The sequence below is a fragment of the Kryptolebias marmoratus genome, linkage group LG2, assembly GCF_001649575.2.
Source record: "Kryptolebias marmoratus isolate JLee-2015 linkage group LG2, ASM164957v2, whole genome shotgun sequence".
In the NCBI taxonomy this organism is placed as follows: Eukaryota; Metazoa; Chordata; class Actinopteri; order Cyprinodontiformes; family Rivulidae; genus Kryptolebias; species Kryptolebias marmoratus.
The window spans coordinates 3137302-3157882 of record NC_051431.1 but is presented as its reverse complement, the minus strand read 5'-3'; the positions used below and the strand labels follow the sequence as shown (position 1 = coordinate 3157882).

The 20581-nt window shown below is 42.3% G+C and overlaps 2 protein-coding genes across 5 annotated transcripts in view; one reads left to right on the top strand and one right to left on the bottom strand.

The window, feature by feature from the left end:
• Positions 1-13377, bottom strand: part of bicra (BRD4 interacting chromatin remodeling complex associated protein) — a 23667-nt gene extending 10290 nt beyond the window's left edge. For 2 of the 4 annotated variants that reach the window (XM_037981472.1, XM_037981475.1), the window contains exons 1-11: positions 13313-13377; positions 10906-10951; positions 10758-10803; positions 10210-10275; positions 6782-8866; positions 6395-6580; positions 2693-3307; positions 931-1129; positions 748-845; positions 523-657; positions 387-448 (exon numbers count right to left, since the gene is read on the bottom strand). In XM_037981472.1, the coding sequence (XP_037837400.1) occupies positions 387-448; positions 523-657; positions 748-845; positions 931-1129; positions 2693-3307; positions 6395-6580; positions 6782-8866; positions 10210-10275; positions 10758-10803; positions 10906-10946 (3533 nt within the window). In that variant the 5' untranslated portion in view covers positions 10947-10951; positions 13313-13377. The remainder of the gene's footprint in view (positions 1-386; positions 449-522; positions 658-747; positions 846-930; positions 1130-2692; positions 3308-6394; positions 6581-6781; positions 8867-10209; positions 10276-10757; positions 10804-10905; positions 10952-13312) is intronic. The other 2 variants (XM_017437781.3, XM_037981480.1) reach the window with 2 other exon arrangements.
• A 2486-nt stretch (positions 13378-15863) lies between these two features.
• napab (N-ethylmaleimide-sensitive factor attachment protein, alpha b) overlaps positions 15864-20581 on the top strand; it is a 6855-nt gene continuing 2137 nt past the window's right edge. Inside the window, exons 1-9 of the mRNA XM_017437776.3 lie at positions 15864-16100; positions 17515-17594; positions 17683-17799; positions 18567-18613; positions 18724-18801; positions 18898-18953; positions 19787-19871; positions 19947-20051; positions 20143-20211. Of these exons, the coding sequence (XP_017293265.1) occupies positions 16003-16100; positions 17515-17594; positions 17683-17799; positions 18567-18613; positions 18724-18801; positions 18898-18953; positions 19787-19871; positions 19947-20051; positions 20143-20211 (735 nt within the window). The 5' untranslated portion in view covers positions 15864-16002. The remainder of the gene's footprint in view (positions 16101-17514; positions 17595-17682; positions 17800-18566; positions 18614-18723; positions 18802-18897; positions 18954-19786; positions 19872-19946; positions 20052-20142; positions 20212-20581) is intronic.

The window sequence follows — 20581 nt, the reverse complement described above, 5'->3', positions numbered from 1 at the left end:
GACAAACACTTTGTGTCTGCAAAACATGTGAGGAGAGCTGCAGACCAGGGACAATCCAGAAATGCTCATGAATGTCAGTTTAGAAGCTATCAAAGTTCTCAAATAAAGCACCTTTTGAGAATGTCAATGTTTGTTGGGAATTATCTTACAAAACTAGGAAGGATTTTTGGTTTATATATTAAAAGTTATAGTTTTTTTATTGATTTTAGTAAAAAAAAAAATCGCAGCTTTTAGGAAAATGCCCCGCGAAATCAAGCATTTTAGCCGCAACAATCACAAAAAATGCCCGTGAAATCCTGGAGGGATTGTCATAATAATGAACAGACAGGTGGGCGATAAAAGCCGGACAGCTAAATAAAAGCTGTGAAAACACCTGCAGAACATACCTGGCTTCTCTGCTGGGCTCCGCACTTAAAGGCATTTTCACCGTTGTCGTCTGCGGCGTGAGCTGACGGGACAAAAGGCGGCCATTAACACCCGTTTGATGCACAGACCTGAGAAACGTTTTAAAAACGAAATTACCTGAGTTTGTACTGGAGCCGGCGGCTGCGGAGCGGGCATCTGAGACAAAGTGGGTCCCAACACCTGTATCTTCATCCCACCTTTGCCCAGAGCCACCCCTCCAACTGAGCTGATCACTCCTGGCTTTGGCTGAACCTGCGCGAAAATATACAAAGAAACCGCGCTTTCAGACATCAGTGAATGTGAGAAAATGTTGAATTCCCATCGTTCAAACGTGTGCCGAACCTGTGTAGGCTGAGTAAGGCTGACAGGAGGGACAGTCTGATTCCCTGCTGCTCCAGCTGGCCCTTGGACTCCTGAGAATACCTGTAAGTCACTTGATGCTGCAACAGAAAGGGAGGAAAACGACACGGAGGTCAATTTCACGGTTCCCTCGTCGGCATTCCCCAGCAGCCGGACGGATCCTACCTGTGGCGGGAGTTTTGATGAGCACCGACGTCGGCTGCAGCATCGTGGGAAGCTGAGCGGGTGCTTCGGCGCTCGCTGATGACGACGACAACGACGATGATGCAATCACCACTTTATCAACAGGCACATCTTGCTGGGAACTAAACTGACTCGTGGCTTGAGGTTGAGGTTTTGCCTGGAACATGATGTTCTGCTGGACCTGGAGACGCAGCGACAGAGCTCGCTTACATTTCGTGCACAATATTTCACGCCTGCTCGTCTGTGTCTGTTAGCAAAATATCTCATGATTCATGAAACTCCCAGAAAGAAATCACTGGATGCACGTCTAAAACTGATTAACTAATAGAGTGAACCCAATTTAAGACGGTCACCACAGCTAATCACCCTTAGCAAACACAAAAAAGGTGATAACTCAGTTATTTTTACAGATAATAAGCTACAGTTTGGTGTGGTAGTAGCTGAGACTGATCCCTAACACAAACTCTGATGGCTAACAGATCACACGAGCTGTTTGCCTAAAGCTCTGACGAACAAGGCGGCGGGCGATACGCATTCTTTCAAGGAATTCTGCTTTCTTTAAAAGTTTAATCCAAGTTGGGGTTTTTTTTCTAGATCTTTTAAAACTTTCTATCAACTTATTTTCCACTCAGCTGTTTTTGTACCAAAGTGTGCAAAGTATCAAAGAAAAATCTGAAAAATTTGAGCAAAAACTGGCAAACCTACAAAAAAAAAGCAGAATCTAAAACAGATGGGGAGTAAAACGTCAGGAAATCATCCAGCAAAAATGTTCTTCAGCTGATTATCTACAAGTTTTTATTCTTTTTGAATCAGCTTATTGGTGCTAAAATACTATTTTATGTAAATTTGGTCTTTTTTATCATAAATAGCACTGAAAAAATAAAAACAAATCACGTTTTTGCGACTAGCTGCTGGTAACAAACTGCCAAAAAATAAAGTTGCCCTATTCACAAGTTTACCAAACAAATAAAAATATATATATTTCAAGCAAATCACCAGTTAGAAAACCTGAAATAAAAAATAAATAAAAAAAATAGAGGCCACTGTCCAAATAAGAGCTTTTGGAGAATTTAAAATATTACAATAGAGTCGGGCAAATTTTAAAGAAATTGTTTCCTTTTTTAGCATATTTGCTAATTAATGATTATAAAAGCACAACTGAAAACTTAATCAAACCTACAATAAAAAAAACAATAAAAATGCTTAATTTAAAAACATGGAAGCAAGAAAAACAGCAGAAAATAATTGATGTATTGTTTTTTTAAAGATGATTAATTCAAATAAATATACTTAACAAGTATTTTAAACAATTTAATCAACTGTATGGTATAAAAATAAAGGTGAAATCTTGAAGGAATGCATATCACCCGCCACCCCGCATGTCAAACTTTTAAACAAAGAACGATCGGTTTGTGCTCGGAGTTCGTGACGGGGATGATCCTCAGCTACCCCTGCGTGAATATCAGTAAAACCTACTGATATGTAGACATTTGTGTTTGATTAGCTGTGGCAGCCATCTTGAATTGTGTTGACTTTGACAGTTAACGGGCTGCGGGTGATTAATGATTATTTTTTGCGAAAGTTTCATTAAAATATGTGAAGCGATTCGTGAGATATTTTACTAAAACAAACTATATGATCACCCCCTTGTAGCGGTGAGGGATGAAAAACAATCTTTAAAAGGTAAAGCAAAGATTTTTTTTTTTTAAATCAGGACCATTTGGTGTTGAATGTGGAGCTGTACCTGGTGCAGCTTCTCCAGCAGCTGTTTCTGCTGAGGCGAAGGCTGGGGGATGGAGGACAGAGTCTGAATTTGTGCTCCGACTATCTGCAGTTGGTGCTGCTGCCCCGTCGTCAGGCCCTGGATGGGGACTTGTGTCTTCACCACGGCGGTGGCGCAAGTGCTGACGGGGGGCGCGGTGAACTGGTGCTGCGCGGGCAGAGGCTTGGGCGACTGCGACACCGGAGGCATTTCTTGCTGATAGGAAGCGGGCTGCGAGGCGGGCCGAGGCAGAGGCTGGAGCTGAACCTGAATGTGCGCCTGCTGAGGCGCCGTCGGCTGGATCTGGGCTTGTGCAACAGGTTTGGGGGACTCTGTGATTTGGTTCTGGATGATGAAGAGCGAAGGATGGGAGGAGGGCGTGCAGGAGCGCGAGGGCGTCTGGGGCTGAGGCTGAGAGGAAGGACGCGACTGCTGCTGCTGCTGATGGTGCGGCGACTGGATCTGCTGGCTCAGAGTCAGAGGAGACTGGGAAGGCTGGGGACTTTCTGCCACTGGAGGTGTTGTGGTGTGAGTGGTTAAGGCTGGCGAGGACAGGCCCTGAATCTTCAGAGGCTGCTGAGGTCCAGCTGAGGGCACCTGAAGAATTTAAATATAAATGATTCAAGAGCAAAAAATATAATAAAACAAAAACATTCACACCTAGAAAGTCTTGCATGCATACAGATTATTTTATAATTCAAGAACAGAAATGAACAAATTCCCCAATTCAAAAAAAAAAAAAAAAGCTGAGATGTGTAAAATGTAGGTAAAAACAGAAAGCAATGATTTCTGTCACAAACTAGTATTTTATTTACAATGGTAGACAAAATAAACTACTAAGAAACTGTACCGTTTGAAAAAAGGAGGAGGTAACTTTGGATTTCAGCAACATATGAAAGAAGGTAATAAAAATAAGTGTTTCAAATCAGAAACATCTGGAGGAGCTTTTAGTAACTAATGAGGTTAATTGTCAGCAGGTCAGTGAGAGGAGTGGAGATAAAAAGAGGATTTAGAGGCTGAATCTAAAGAAGGAAAGATGGGCAGAGGTTCACCAGGCTGAGAGAAACTGTCTGAAAACAGGAATAATTTCATCTCCAGGTCCTAAAATCATCAACAGATCTGAAGAATCTGTAGAAACCTCTGAGGTCAAAGGTCAAGGCTGGATGTTGGTGATCCAGGTTCTGGTTCTGCTCAGGAACACTGTCTGTAAACACAGCTCACCGTGCCGTCCACAAATGCTGCTTAAAGCTCTATCAGGCAAAGAAGAAGCCAGATGTGAACAGATGTGTATCCTCTGGACCAAAGAGGTGAACTGTTCTGAGGTCAGCCTGCCTCTCTGATGGTATGGGGGTGCATTAGTGCCTCTGTGTAGTGTACTCTCCTCAGGTCCTACGAACCGAGAGTTCCTTTAAATTCAGGTCAAATGTTGTATTTTATGCTGTATTTTATATTCCTTTCTCTTTTTTCCATCTCTTAATCTGAGCTTGTTTGTAATTTTCCTAAAAAGTTCTTTCATTAAGCGTCTGTGATTTTAAATTTTTATCTTTCTGTATGTTTTAATTGCTTTTTTGCACTTTGTCTCAATGTTTTAACCGTTTACGTGAACCACTCTGTTTTGCTGAAACACGACACACAAATCAAGCTGCCTCGCTTCAGCATTTTAGAGACGTCTTTTTTGCATTAAAATTCTTAATTACATTATATTGCATTATGAATAAAATATGGGTTTATGAGAGTTTATGCAAACCATTGCTTTCTGTTTTTATGAACATTTTACACAACTTTGTTTGAAATTAGGGTTGTAGATAAGGCTGGGCGATGTGGTTTTATCTCATACGGTGAGACACTTTTTACGTGTACAATTTGCTCGGATGCACAGCATTAATGGGTCAAAAACAATCCTCATTAATCAAAAACATTTTTAAAAGAGTGCAGCATCGCTCAGCCCCAGGCTACACAAACAACACAACAAACACAAAAGCAAAGTTTTAGGCAACAAAACCTACAAGGTGCTAAAGTAAAACAAAAAAAAATAGAAGCACACATTTCTTTTCCAGCGTTTGAAGGGGATAACATAAAAAAGGAAGTAATGATCGCTTGGTGAACAGGAAAAAAACTTGACCAAAGCAGAATTTGAGGGACTGTGATGGTGAATTAAAAAGGTAATCTGAAGATCTGGGAGGACAAGGTTCAGGGGTCACAGAGTCATTTTGGTTTAGGGAACATTTTGTTGCTCAAACTGGGCATCACAAAAGGATCATTGACAGAGTAAATGAGAGGTTCAAGATGGAGAATAAGCACCAGTTACTGGTTAGTAACGAAACAGGAGACAGCGAGGAGAATGGATCTCATAACGCATGTTAGCAGGGAGCACGTTTTTATGTTGCTGGGAAGACAATGAATGAAAAACAGAAAACTCTTTAAGCAAAATTAAAATGAATTACTAACCTTAACTTTAACATAAATTCACATATTAGGATGACATGATGTGAGTATGAACTATTAGAATGATCATGGAAAAAGTGGAGGAAATAAATAAAATAAAAGCACAGATGCAGAAAGCAAAGGAATCATGTTTGCAGGTTTGGAAATGAAGATGACAAAGTGGAAGCAGTGACGAATGCAGGAGAGGTAAAGGTGGCATCTCACTGGGCTGGAGGCTAGCTGGCAATCAGGATTCGTGGGAGAATCTCCAAAATGTCTCCAAAACGTTCGCCGGGGGCAGGTGGGGGGTTCTCAATCTCATCGCAAGAGTCGCGGAGTCTCGTCGCTGTAATTTTGAGCACGTTCAAAAGAATATGCACGACAAATCGTCTCATTGCGGGCGACTAGGAGCTGTATTTTGTCTGGAGATAGATCGAATAATTGGCAAACCAATTAAATCAGCCACTTAAAAAAAGTAAAAGTAAAAATCAGGAATCATCCACACCAATTACCGAGCAGCAAAGGTCGACCGATGAGAGCAGGGGTCTCCAATCCTGGTCCTGGAGGGCCACTATCCTGCATGTTTTCCTTGTTTCTCTGCTCCAACACACCTGATTCAGAGGTTAAATCGCCTCTTCATGTTCTGTAGAAGCCTGTTAATCACCCATTGATTCAAATCAGGTGTGTTGGAGCAGAGGAACAAGTAAAACATGCAGGATGGTGGCCCTCCAGGACCAGGATTGGACACCCCTAGATTAGAGGTTTTCCCTAGAAAAACTTGATCTACTTCTAATTTTGACACCTGAATGAAAACATCTGGAGGCTACAGCGCCGAACAACCAACCTGATGATAAATAATAATTGTTAACAAACTGGTGCAAATCTCTTTCTGAAGCATACTCCAGTAGATTAAGTCAGTCGCTGAGGCGGATAGGAAGTGGACCGAGGCGGGCAACAATCTGCACCACCTAGAATACAGTTCCGCAAGCTGTGCACGTGCACCTAAGATTTGATTTAAAAAAAAAGAAAGAATTGGCCGCTGAGATGCAGCCACACGCCTCGCCGGCTGCAAACACTCAAGAGTTCGGAGGAAAACTGTAACTAAAAACTCACAGATTCCGAGCCACCGACTAGTCTCCAGCAGCCGCAGCCCAGTGAGGTGCTACCTTGAAGCGCGTCGATGGGAAAGGTAAGAAAACCTAACATTGTGGCGGCAGCAGCAGCAAGTGGCTGGGGCTCAACATAAAGGGGCATTTCTACCTTTACCACTGCTGTCATGTGGGAGGGGCCAGGGGAAGGGCTGTGGCTCTGACCCGCCCAGGAGTCAGTTAATTGGCTGTCATGGACAGCGGGGGCCGCAGTAGTGATGCTGTTGCTGCTGACGATTACAGACGCTGGCACGCCCACAGAGGGGGTTGACTCATTCTCTGTTTGGTGGAGCGGCTCCTGATAGTACAATTACCATTTCAGGACGGAGGGGAGGGAGGGAGGAAGGGAGGGAGGGAGGAAGGGGGGTTGGAAGAATGAGGAGTAAAATTGTAAACCAAAGATGTCTACCAAGATATCACTCCGTGCATGTTATTCATTTTTAGGACAGCGTTACCGGAACACAAGGAAAGCAAAACATGCAAAAAGAGGACAACGGACCTGCTGTAGGAACATCTGCAGAGACTCCTGGCTCAGGATCATACTCTGGCCCTGGTTGGTGAACAGTAACTTCCCTGGACTGTTCTGAGCCTGAGGGGGTACCAGCCCCACAGCTGTGACAGAGGAAGAGGTGGACACAGACATGGACGGAGAAGAGGAAGCTACCGTGGAAACGGTGGACACAGACGAAGCCGGCTGCATGGTGAGGATGGAGGTCTGTGGTACGAGTTGTGGAGCGGGATGGGCAGCCTGCTCCGAGGAGCTTCCCAGCACGGTAACAGTGTCTCCAGGCTGGCCTTGAGCCATGGTCGCTGCTCTGGTGCTGCTGGGGACTCCACCCGGCTGCTGGGGCTGCAGGGCTGACTGGAGGCTGACTGCAGAGCTCAGACCCTCCACCTGACCCACCATGGTCAGAGAGCTCTGGATTGGCATGCCCTGTATGACCGTCTGGGCATGACCGGAGACAGTGGGAGTCTGTGTCTGACCTTGACTTTGAGCCAACGAGGCGACAGGCATCTGAAAGAGGGTTGGCGTGCCCATTTGGCCAGGCTGCAGCTGAATGGGTCCGGAGAGGATGTGGGCAGCCCCGGGGTGGCCCTGTGAAGTCAACACCTGACCCAGGTTGATGTTCTGGTTTGCAGTCAATATCTGGTTTGCGATGAGCTGTCCACCAGGACCCTGACTGGTAATGATGTGGCCCCCGGGATGCTGGGTCAGGATCTGTCCACCTGCCTGCAGCTGGGGCAGGAGGAACTGGTGGTTCTGACCTTGGAGAACAGTCTGAGAGGGAATAACGATGCTGCCTTGTTGGTTTAATAAATGCACGCTGAGAGGTTTGCCAGACGGTTGTGCTGTTTGTTGCTTGATCAGAGTTTGTTGGAACTGAGGACCTTGTGTTGTGGCTTGAGTACTCAAGACAACGTTAGAACCTGGTTTTCCTGTTAGGAAGGCTACATTCTGAGCAGCAGAAACTGGATGTTGCTGCAGCCCAAGAGCCTTATGGGTGTCGTTTTGCAGGGCCTGGGGTGCTGCCTGTTGTGGCTGCTGCTGCTGCTGTTGTGGTGGTTTGTAGAGTTTTGTTTGGATGGCTCCCCCTTGGGGTGGTTTGGGCTGAATGGGTGTTGGTGTGCGTTGGATTATGACGTTCTGCATGATCTGCCCTTGAGTTTGCGTCTGAGGTGCCACTCCTGTACTTAGAGGTGCGCCTCCGAAGCCCACAAGTCCAGCAGGAGCCGTTATGGTGCCGGTGCTGCTGTTTGTGCTGCTGACACAAACAGCCGGTCCATTTAAAGCCGAAGATGCCAAAGTTGCTTTGTTACCTTGGATTAGAAGTCCACCACCTGAGGCTCCAAGTCCTGCCTGAGAACCAGCAGCTGATACTTCAGGTCCAGACTGGTGTAGCTGGTATCCACTCATGGCCTTAGCCAGGATTGGCTGCCCAGACTGGTTGATAGTCATGACTGTAGGCTGGCCCACAACCTGAATCTGTCCGATACCCAAAGGTCCCGACTGACTCCCATTAGAAAGAGCCTGAAGACTTGAAATGGGTTGAAGCGTCACATTTCCCAGACCCACAGGCTGCATAAACGGCTGGACACTAATGGCCTTGTTCATGACCTGGGGCTGGAGCTGGAGGCCCTGTTGAGCCAGCACCGACCCGAGCATGTCAGCCGTGGCATTGGGAGGGGTTCCTGTGGTGCTCGGGGCGGATCCGGGAAAAATCGTTGCTGTGCCACCAACACCGATCCCTACGCCAACGGTAGCGCCTCCAGCTCCAGAGAGGCCGGCGTCAGGCAGTGTCTGAACCACCTGCGCAAGGCCTGGAATTCCAAAGGGGTCCAGGTCCAGCTCGGCACCTGCCTCCTGCAAGCTCTGCTCTGTGATGTTGGCCTCAGCCAAGCTCTGCTGCAGGATGTCGCATGGCTCGTGATTCGTCCCAATGCCATTGCTGCCACCTTCTCCACCTGGGGATCCACCCAAGATGTCATCATCTTCAAGGAAGTCCAGGTCCACGCTGACTCTCGGCAGGCCTGCAGACTCACCGGCCGACAGCTGGGCTGCAGGCTGGACCTCCGGAACATGTCCCTTCGAGCACAGCAGAAGAGGAAAGAAACAAAATGAGGTATGAATCATGTTCACTGCATGTAATTGCAAAGATTGTAACTGGCTTACAACCCAAATTACAAAAAAGTTGGGACTTTGTTTAAAATGCAAATAAAAAAAACAATGCAAAGATTTGCAAATCTCATAAACCCATATTTTATTCACAACAGAACACAGTAAACTTAGGAAATGTTTAAAATAAAAAACTGTACCATTCTTTGGAAAAACAAGGTCAATTTGAATTCTGCAGCAGCAACACATCTCAAAAAATAAGTTGGGACAGAGACAACAAAAGGCTGTAAGAGTAAGTGGTACCAATAAGAAACATCTGGAGGAGCTTTTAGTAACTAATTAGGATAATTGGCAACAGGTCAGTGAGATGACTGGGTAAAAAAAAAAAGGATTTAGAGGCTGAATTTGTTAGAAGTAAATATGGGCAGAGGTTCACCAGGCTGTGTGGGGAACAATTTCAGAAAAATGTTCCTCAAAACTTTAAATCTCCCATCATCTCCAGTTCATAAAATCATCTACTGATCTGAAGAATCTGTAGAAACCTCTGAGGTCAAAGGTCAAGGCTGGTTCTGGTTCTGCTCAGGAACACTTCCACAGATCATCATCTGTAAACACAGTTCACCGTGCCGTCCACAAATGCTGCTTAAAGCTCTATTAGGCAAAGAAGAAGCCAGATGTGAACAGATGTGTCTCCTCTGGACTAAAGAGGAGAACTGTTCTGAGGTCAGCCTGCCTCTCTGATGGTATGGGGGTGCATTAGTGCCTCTGGAAAGGATCTCCAGGTTTAAGAACAACACCTACTCCTGTCCAGAACTGTTGAACAGACAGAAACCTCTACAGACAGAATGGGACAACCTCAGGTCCAGATGTTTACAGACAGAATGGGACAACCTCAGGTCCAGATGTTTACAGACTGATGGGAGAAGAAGAGGAGATGCTGCACAGAGTGAAACATGGACCTGGATCACGTTACCGCCGTTAAATTTAAAATTACTTCTTTTTTTTTTTTTTTTAACGGTACCATCTCTTTTGTTCACTATGTTCCGTTGTGAATAAAATATGGGTTTATGAGATTTGTAAAAAAATGTTTTTATTTACATTTTACACAACATCCCAACTGTTTTGGAATTGGGGTTGTATTACAAAACATGAAACCCCTGCCAAAAAAAAAAAACTTTAAAAAATTGGTCAATTTGCAGCAAATTAAAGCTTGTGATGTTTAGATATGTTAGTGGAAAGGGAGAGGATTTAAGGAAGCATGCTACAAAGATGGATAGACAACAGCAGGAAGAAGATTGGGGGATTTTACTCACCCCAGTGGCAGAGAAGAACGAGCTGGAGGGGTCACTCGAACCATCCAAAAGGTCGTCAGTGTCCAACTACAGACACACCCACCAAGGGTAAGACAGACAGAAACCAAAGGGACCAAACGAGTGGGCAAAAGTCACCAGGACAAACACACACACACACCATCACAACAGAGAAGGGCAAGGAAAGGACAGAACAGTTCAGAGAACCCAGAACGTAAAGCACCAGTAAAAAAAAGATAAGCGACAGAGGAACAAAACGGTAGGATTAACTCAGAAGTAGGAAGCGTTAGTATCAGGATTCCTCGTTTTGTGAGCGCTCAATATGAAGCAACCCGAAAGCGAAAAGCAAACGCCGAGCAGCGAAGGCTAGAAAAGGTTAATGAGAGCGGTGAGGGGTGCAGGTTTGAGGGTGCGCCAACTCCGAACTGGAGCCGATTTTAGTGACGATGCGTAAAACCAAATATAAAATACTAACAAGCTGCACGTCAGTTTCAAGCTTTTATTCTGTAGCTAAAATGTGCAAACCAGTCTTTATCTGTCCTCGTACTTACATGGGTCTCAGATCCATGAAGAAAGTCATTGAGAGCTTCTGGGTCACTGTAAGGAAAAAACAAAACAAAAACATGTGAGCAAACAGTCGGTTGTAATATTTCACAAAGTATGAGAATCTGAGCTCTCAATTTGTCGGAACAGACTTACCAAATTACATCTAGAAGGCACCTGCCGTCTTCATCATCCATGACAACTGTTAAAGACGAAAAAACCTTTTTAAAAGTTCACGTAAGCTCCATGAACACAACTGCAGCTGTCTGTTATTACAGCGTAACAAGAGTCTTAGCTCTGTATATACGCTGAGGAGTTTAGCACGATGAATGCGTTTTTTTTTCCCCAAAAAACTGAACATGCATTATTACAATTTTGGACTTTTTTTTAAAAGCAAATCGTTGCACAGTAACATCAGCATTGATAAGCCAATAAAGAGACAGATAACGGTTCAAAAGGCTTTAAATAAGGGCAGGCAGGTTCCAAAGATAGACCTAACAGTCGGGCTGTAAAATATTAGAAAAACGTGATATTATTGCAATAATCAATGCAAAAAAACCACATTTTCTTCACTTTTCTCCCCCATCATCACTACCATCTAAGCCAGGTGTGGGCATCGAGGTCAGTGGGAATCCATCGGATCGACCGAATCTATTATTAGCAGCAGGACATGAACGCACGGCGCTCGAAATACACGATGACCCCGGTCCGTCGCAGTATCGATACTGAGCTCGCTGATGTCGCGATGACAGTAAATTCGCAGCCCTACGTAACAGTGTTGAACTCCTGTTTTAAAACGAGCAATAATATCTCGTTTTTACAACTATTTTTTTGTAATAACAAAGCTGCAATAAGAAAGTAATGTTGAAAAACACGCTGAAATAGGACCAAGATGTGAAATATTGAAATTTCTTGTAGTCAGACTGATCGCAAAACACTACAGTACATTTATAATAACTAATATTTTTATTTTACTCTAGTACTAGTACATCTGGTTCACAGTGATGACCTAAACTCAGTTACTAAACTAAAAAAACATAAATTAACCTTGATTTTTAGATGTAATATATCAAATTATTCATATCAAAATGCATGTTACCTCTTCCCAATGACATTCTAGAGTTTAAAACATACATAACTTAATGAATTTGGAATAAAAAGTCAAATTTACCAAGCATTCATTTCTCACGCCTTGCTCCGTGTCGGAAACTTTAAATTTGTTTTTTCTCAGCAATAAACTTTAAGACAATCCATCAAACCAGGTGAACAAAAAAAGATGTTCCTCTGTTGCTCCTTTCTACGTCAAAATCAAAGATTACTGAAAGGTTTTTAACCACCAGGAGAGGTCTTAGCGAAGCACGCGCACAGAAACACAGATCGATGGGCCAGATGAACCCTTAATTGGGGCCAGATTTGGCCCACGGGCCTTGTGTTTGACGTGCGGATTACTGTCCTAAACTAAATAAAACCAAACAAAGATGATCAGAACGATGCTTAATTTAAGATAATCATGCCAGATGCCAATTCGTGTACAAATAAAGCTGTTTTTAAAGAGCTGCGTGTGAATGCTCGGGGTCCTGCAGACAAAGAGGGCGGTTTGCAGCTGGCCAGGTGTCTGCCAGGTGTTTACAGCGCGTCATGCCTCCACCTGAGAGCTCGGCGGGGAGCCTCGGTGCGGTGACAGGCGCCAAACGCCGACGAAAACATGGCAAGACAACACGCCGAAAACGCGCGGTTTTCGCGCCGCCCCGGGAGCTGCTCCGAGGCGCAGGGACGCCGCCGACTCTCACCGCGAGCGGCGGCCGCCTCCAGCGACACGGACGCGGCTTTCACGCAGACGGGTCGCTGGAAAACCGTGACTGCGGGAGACGGGGGGCGGGGGGGGAAGGCGGCCGCCGCTCCGAGCAGGTAGCGAGGCTCGCAGCCGTAAAACCCAGTGCGCAGGATATGAATGGAGACGCTGCAGACGGGCAGCTACATGCTAGCTGGTGTTTTTAAAGAGCTCCGCACGCGAACTTCACCGATTTGTCCCCGCACGTAGCGTCTGACAGCGGCACGGCTACCCCGGGACGCGAATGTTCGCCTCCGACACGCGATTTCGTCCCTATTTCGAGTAATTCTGACGCATCTGGGTTGACTTTCGTTAGCCTAGCGAGCTAACCTGCTATCAACAATATTCAGACGCACAGCTAGCTGGAGCCTTTGACATTCAAAACAAACCACAGAGTGACACAATTTAAACACCGATACCGCACGGCGGCACCCCGGCGGAGCCGAAACGGAGCAGCTCGGTGTGCTTGGAGGTGCAAACGCAACTACGTGGCGAGCTATCGCTAATTATTGCAAGCAGAGAATATGAGTTAATGTTGGAATACTCTTGGATGAGGGGGGTATGCTTGGGAATTCGTTGGAAAAATGAGCCTGTTTACGGCGTGGAGCGGCGGCGTGGCGCCTCGGTTGCGGTACCGGTGCGGTTCGTGTGCGCTGCGCAGTTAGCAGATATCGCAGCTTTGTCGCGGTTATTGGGTTTAATGGAGAAATTGTTACATTGTAACAAACTCACCCGAGACGTTAGAGGTGCAGGCAGCGCGGGGTCTCCAGGACAGCCGAGCACGGGCTGCTCAACAGGACCCGATACAGGCAGGAAACAGGAATCCCTCGCTGCTGCCTGAATGAAATTCGTGTTGTTTACCAACACTAGACGGAGGATTTCCAAACGTTTCGTCGGTTTTACAGAGTTTCTCTTCATTAAAAAGAAATAATCGCATATTTGTTAAATAGGTGTAACTTAAATAGGTGTTGCTTGCCTTCGTGTAGGATTTAAACAGCGTTAAAATAAGAGATGTTTATCAAACACCGCAACAACGACGAGAAAACAGCCAAATTGTTAATTTTTCTAAAAGTCAGTCAACTGATCCAACACCTAACAAAACATAAAAAAACAAGAGTAAACAGCATAGATTTGAGACCAAAGCATTTATGAACTTAGTTAAGTTTACAGAAATGCTATAAGAGTACAAATCATATTGCATAAATAATGCATTTAACTTGTCACTTGCAGCTTAGCTGAGATGATTCTTATATTACTAAAAAATATCACAAAACAAAGACTTGGACGCTGATTAAAATAATAAATGTGACTCAATCTTTGTAAACAATCATGTGTTTTTAAAAGGTTTTTGGAGAAAACAGTTAAAAGAAAAGCCTGAATAGTATCCAAATTTTAGAATAAATTTACAGTAATTGTCAATTTATACCAAACATTTGTTGTAAATGTTTGTTCTTAGTCATTAAAAATAAGTAAAGTCATCTTGGTCCAAAAAGCCTTTAAAGTGCTATTAGTTGATTTTTTGTTTATTTATTTATTTATTTTTTGTTTGTTTCCTTTTTCAGCCTTGGAGAATATTAAAAATACAGTTTATTTCAGCAATAAAAAAAGAGTGTGCAGAAGATAAAAATACAATTGTGGGTTATTTCAGGGACTTCTTTCACTTAAGATGCAGATCAGCTACAACAAAAAAAGGAACTAAAAAGTGACACAGACACAATTTTTTAGGCCCTTCACTGAAATGTAAAAAAGGCACAAAAGTAAAATGGTTGTTAGACAATCATTTAAAGGCACCTAAAATCACCCAAAAAATCTCAAAGTGTAGTTTTGCGGCAGCTTCATAATCTAACCTTCAGAAAGGCTTTATGTAATTATACATTTGAATAAATATAAAAAATAAACATTATTTTTAGTCTATTTGAGCTCATTAAAGTGTCTATAAGTCTGTGTTTGAGACAAATGGACAGTTTTTAGTCCTTATGGCTGGCAAGCGTGATTTAATAGAATGCTGAAAGATGTAAATTATCTGAGTCAATACAGCAAAATTATATAATGTTTTGGAAATTTGCTTTCATTTAAAAGTAGTAAACCAAGGAGAATGTTTGTTCTTTTGTAAATCATTGAAGTTTAGTTGTGGTTTTGCATTAAAATACTGGGGAAAAAAAGAGGAAATATTGTTAGTGAATGCATCTAAACTTGAAGTGAAAGGATTTAAAATAAGTGTTTTTATTGAAAGAGAAGTTTGTTTTCCTGCTAAAAGTAAACCCAGGTTTAAATGGTGACATCTTGTGGATTATTTGTTTAGATAACAAAACAAAGATGGTGGTCAGATGTTTATTATTATTATTACTTTACAGAAACTGGGGCAATGTTTGTGTAGATTATTATTTGTACATCACTAAATCGGTTCATTATAGTTTGGTATGAAATCTGTTTATTATAGTTTGTGACAAAGAATATACTCCATATTTATTATTCCATTTCTGTTACATTTTCGGATAAGAATGTGTCAGGAGTTATTAATATCAGTAACCAAATGAAAAGCCAGTCACTTTTATTTTAGTGATTTGAAGCAGCAATACATTCATCTCTGATCAGGACTGGCTGCACAGGAACACATTCATGTTTATGTCCTGTTTTAAAGACTGAAAAAAACTTTATAGCTACAACAAATTTGATCCAAATCCGTTCTTTAACGGCTAAAAAAAAAGCACAAATTCTACCATAATCATACATAAATTTAGAGGTAGAATTTGCATAAAATGAAACTTATTTTCCAAGTGCTCATTTTCTCAAATGTTTATAAGTGACATTACTTTTATGTCCTTTAATACAAAGTTTTTGCAGATTTAATGGTTTAGTTTACAAACTGCAAGTTTGCATATAAATACAAATTAAAGGTTATAATACTCCAGGTCAATTGTAATGTCCATTTGTTTAAGACAGGACTTTAGTTACTCTTTGATTATGACTTAAAAATTGTTTTAAAGCTTTTTATAAAATCTCAAAATGACATAAAACTGAGATGCGTTAGAAGTCGTCGTTATTTTAAAAATTTTACGTTCCACTAGTTAAACAGTTTTAAAAAAACGGTTATCTGTCTTTTTCTTAGTTTAGTCATAATAGGAGTGGAAAGGAAGAAAGAACGTAAGAGAGACAGATAGAAGTAAAGAAAGACAGAGAGAGTCAAATAAAAAGAAAAGAAAGAAAAATAAAGAGGCACCTCGATTTTTTCCGAGGAGCGCCTGAACGCCGCAGCCAGGCTTTCCCAGCTCCCGCGTCACGTGACAGAGGAGTTCGTTGCTCGGTCTGCTGATGTGACACCGCTGCTAGCGCTGCTACTTAGCAACTTTTGTTGACTTTCGAGTTTCTCATTCCTTATTAGGTTCGTGGAGGGGTTAAAAAATATTAAACAAAAATAAAAAATGGACAACAGCGGGAAAGAAAAAGAAGCTTCGGCTTTAATGGCCGAGGCGGAGAAGAAAGTAAAATCATCTCAGTCGTTTTTTGGGTCGCTGTTTGGGTGAGTATGTGTCAGCTAGCTAGTTGTCAAGCTAGTTAGCTAGCAAGCTAGCTGGTGTTTAGCCTCTGCTGTCAAGCTGAGGGCCACTTATGCGGAAGGTAGCCATTTAAGACCAGACCTGCTGATGTCAGGACAAAACAAAACATCACCGTAGCTGTCGTTGATATGTTGTATTCGGTGTGTTTGTCTTCGATTGTATGTTTTTTCCTCAATTGTCCGAGCTGCACGTCTGGAAACAATCAAGTATCACATTATTGCTGTTTGCAGCAGTAAACAGGAAGTGGTTACTGTTAAACTGCTGCTTCACCTGGACAGGACACAGCAGGAGGCTTTCAGACACTAAACTGGTTGTAATAATAAATAAAAAGCTAGATTTTAAGTCACTTCAGGCTACTTGCTTCGGCATCGGTGCTCTGGCGCCACCTGCCGGCGAAGTCATGTACTGCAAGTCACATGTTTGTCACGTTTGTTTACAAAAGCAAAATGTAAAGATTTCAAATTTAGTCACATTTATTTAACTTGTACTGACCAGTAATACAGATTTGCATTTGTTTTACACAGTAATTGTACATTACCTTCAAAAAAACATAACCAAAAGCCTATAAAAAGTATTTCTACACCAACAGCTATTAGCTTAACAAATCTCAGCACTGTGTGTCCTTAAAGAGCGTATTGTTAAAATTAACTGCAAAATAGAAAGCGTCAGGCCTAAAAACACTATTTTAAAGGAATGTCCTTTTAAAAAAAGGGACACAGGACCTAAGAGATAAATCATTTCAAATCTTTTGCTTATAGTTTTTAGGCTTTCACTTTGTCTGCTCATAAATAGTTACACGCCTGTCAAACTGCAGGTAAAAAACGTCTAATGATCAAAAGCAAAGCCCATACTTTGCTCAGTTTGTTATATTCAGACAAAACTCAGTTTCATCCTTTTAATAAGGAATCTTTTTTATGTAAATGTTACTTTAAACTGACTTAACAAACACAAACGTTCCTCTGATAATGTAAACCTAAAAACAGGTGGCGTCCAAAAAAAAAAACTTAAAAAAACCTGAAGAACCACCGAGACTACTTTAATAGAACTACACGAAAAACAAAAGAAGAAGAGTTAGTGTTGTTCTGTAGATTTGCTGAAATTTAACAATTTATTGCTAAATCAAACGGTTCCAAATTCTGCGTGTATGTTCCTGAAGAAGAAATGTTTTTATTAATAAACAATAACATCCAAGACTTTCTGTAAATCCTTCATTATTATATTATCATATTGAAGATTAACAATATTGTTTGTCCATCCCAGTTTAGAGTCAATAAATTAAGTTAAATGACATGAAAAATCTCTTTTTTTAAATTGTTTTGGAGTGTTTAAGTTGTCGGCGTGTTTGTGTTTATTTATTTTGTTTGTTTTGTCTCACAGGAGTTCCTCCAAGCTGGAAGAGGCCTGCGATCTGTATGTGAGGGCTGCTAACATGTACAAAATGGCCAAAAACTGGTGTGGTAAGGCGGCGATTGATTCTTCCCTTTTATTTTTAATTTATTTTTTGCCTTGAGTTCGCTCCTTCACCGTGCTGCGTTTCCCTCTCAGCTGCAGGGAACGCTTTCTCCCAGGCCGCTCACCTCCACCTGCAAATGCAGAGCAAACACGACGCAGCGGTTAACCTGATAGACGCTGGAAACGCCTTCAAAAAAGCCGACCCGCAAGGTAACCTTTAGTGATCGCAGCCGGGGGAGATTTCCGTCTCTGGTTTGTCTTTGTTCAGTTTATTTAGTTTCGTTTCAAAAACTGCTACGTTTTATTTATGGGTTCAGGGAGTCTGACTGACCTGATCCGGGCTCTGTGTGTGTGTGTGTGTGTGTGTGTGTGTGTGTGTGTGTGTGTGGTACCATCTGTTGCAGGACTTCTGTTCAATATAGGCTGATTTAGACCAACAGCACTCAGATCTAAAAGCAGCTAAAAGGTTCATTTCTGCCTTAAACGTCGAGTCGATTGGCCAAAATAAAGTCACACGGCAGCCAAACGAAGGGATGCTGCATTTCTAAGATCTGTGGATGATTTGATTTGTTTCTAAGAACTTATCCGCTGTAAATTAAAACTTTAAATGCTCCGTTTTATACTTTGTTTTGTTTTGAACTCCTCCTGGATCCCACCAGCCAACTGAGGTTTTGTGAAGGTTTATTTACAACGGTAAACCTTTTACCAAACAGCGAGCCTGCTTTAATGCAGTCCTTTTATTCCTTTATAACTTATAACATATAAACTCACACATAACCCATTTATTAAATCTGAATTTTCTGACAGTAAAGTGGTGAAAATATATAAAAAGATTACGAATATGGGACGCAGTAAATCCTTAGATAATTAGTTTTTAACACAGACTTTAGTCTCAAGCTTTTAGACACGCCAAGCTTTATTTTTAACAATTATCAACTTTTGTCTGACTTGTTCTTAAATCTTATTTTTCTCAACAGAGGCCATAAACTGTCTGAACCGAGCGATTGAAATATACACCGATATGGTGAGTTTATGTTCAAACTCCCCTGAGTTTATTTGTCTGTTTTGGAGGATTTATTCATAGCTTTTGTGCTTGTTTTTTTCTGTTTTTATGCCTCGTGTTTTTGATGACAGGGTCGTTTCACCATCGCAGCCAAACACCACATCACCATCGCAGAGATCTACGAGACCGAGCTGGTGGACATCGACAAGGTCCGGCAGAACACTGACGATTCGTCCTTTTTTTAAAAACATTTTTTAACCGTCTCCTGGAGTCTCCTCACGTATCGTATCGACTTGTCTTTTCAGGCCATTGCTCATTACGAACAAGCAGCAGATTATTACAAAGGTGAAGAATCCACCAGGTGACTATTTGACTAAAACGGTATTTTCTTCTGGATATAAGAATGTTTTTGATATTTGCGACCCGTTCTGACAAAATGAATCACAATGAGCAAATTTTCAATATTTTCTTATTGCTATTTTCAAATTCTTCACTTTAGGAGGTTCAAAACAAGCTGTAGTTTGTTGAAATTTGGTGATTTTATTTTGGCAACAAGCTGGTTTTGTTTACAAGAGAAACTCTAATTTTATTGTTCCGGAGCGACGTCATTGAGAATTCCAGCCTGTATTTAAAAAAAGGAATCCCTATGGCTTCAAAATGGCGTTAAAACGTTAAACAAAGGGATTTCCAGGCACCACGGCAGCCGACAGAGGAAAATGGTCAATTTCTAAAGTAAATAAAAGGATTATTTCTGAAGACAGAGAAATTTAAAGGTAGATTATGTTATTTTAGTCAGTGGATGGTGTCTTTATGAACTCATTTTTACACAAACCTTAATTACGGCAAAACTATTATTTATCTCAGCAGCCTGAGACACGTTTGTCTCTGTTAGCAAAATATCTGATATTTTTTAATGAAAGGAATTACTGGATGTACGTCACCCTGATTCAAGATGTCCGCCACAGCTAATCAGACTAGAGTTTAGTTTAGGTTTACTCATTGTGTGGTAGTAGCTGAGGGTCATTAAGGACTCGCGTGACGTCGTTTACACGTTTCGACCAATTAGTTTCTAACACCGTCCCTCCTTGGTCTAAGACTGTGGCGTGAAAGGCAGCGGGCGGCGTTTATCCCTTCAAAGAAGGATTTAATTTATTCACGCCCTGACTGAGACTCTTTGTTCTCGTTTTCCTTCAGTTCAGCCAATAAGTGCCTTCTGAAAGTGGCGACCTACGCCGCGCAGCTGGAGCGTTACCCTAAAGCGATAGAAATCTACGAACAGGTGAGACGCCGCTCCGTGGCCTGCAGCGAACAGAAACTCTCGTGTGCTTCATTGTTTGTTTGTTTTTTTCTTAAGGTTGGAACCTACGCCATGGACAGCACGCTTCTGAAGTACAGCGCCAAGGATCACTTCTTCAAAGCGGCGCTGTGTCACTTCTGCGTAGACATGCTGAACGCCAAGGTAAGCTGCGAGGATCCGCTGAAGTCTTCTGCAGAGGCCACGCGGCGTCCGCCCTGACGGTCTTTTTTTTTTTTTTTTTGTCGCCTCCCAGCTCGCTGTGGAGAAGTATGAAGAAATGTTTCCGGCGTTCTCGGACTCCCGGGAGTGCAAGCTGCTGAAGGTAGGCCGTTCTCCGAAATCCTTCAGCAGAAACAATAAAATTAAACCTCATCTGGACGTGAAGGCAGGTCTGAGCGAACACAGAGTTGTCTGTCGGCACTGAGCCTAAAATTGGGCTGAATTTGGTGGATGACAGGGTTTTAACATCGGTTAAATGTAGTGCTGGGCGATATGGAAAAAATTCTATATCACGATATGGATAATTTTATATCACGATAATGATATATATCACAATATACCCCAATTACGTACGTTGTCAGTTATTCTCTGAAAAATATGAAAAAAATAATCTAATTTCTTACCTTTTTCAAGCTTTATTTCTAAGTGACATTTAACTGAACTTTCACAAATGAGATCCGCTGCATTTTAGT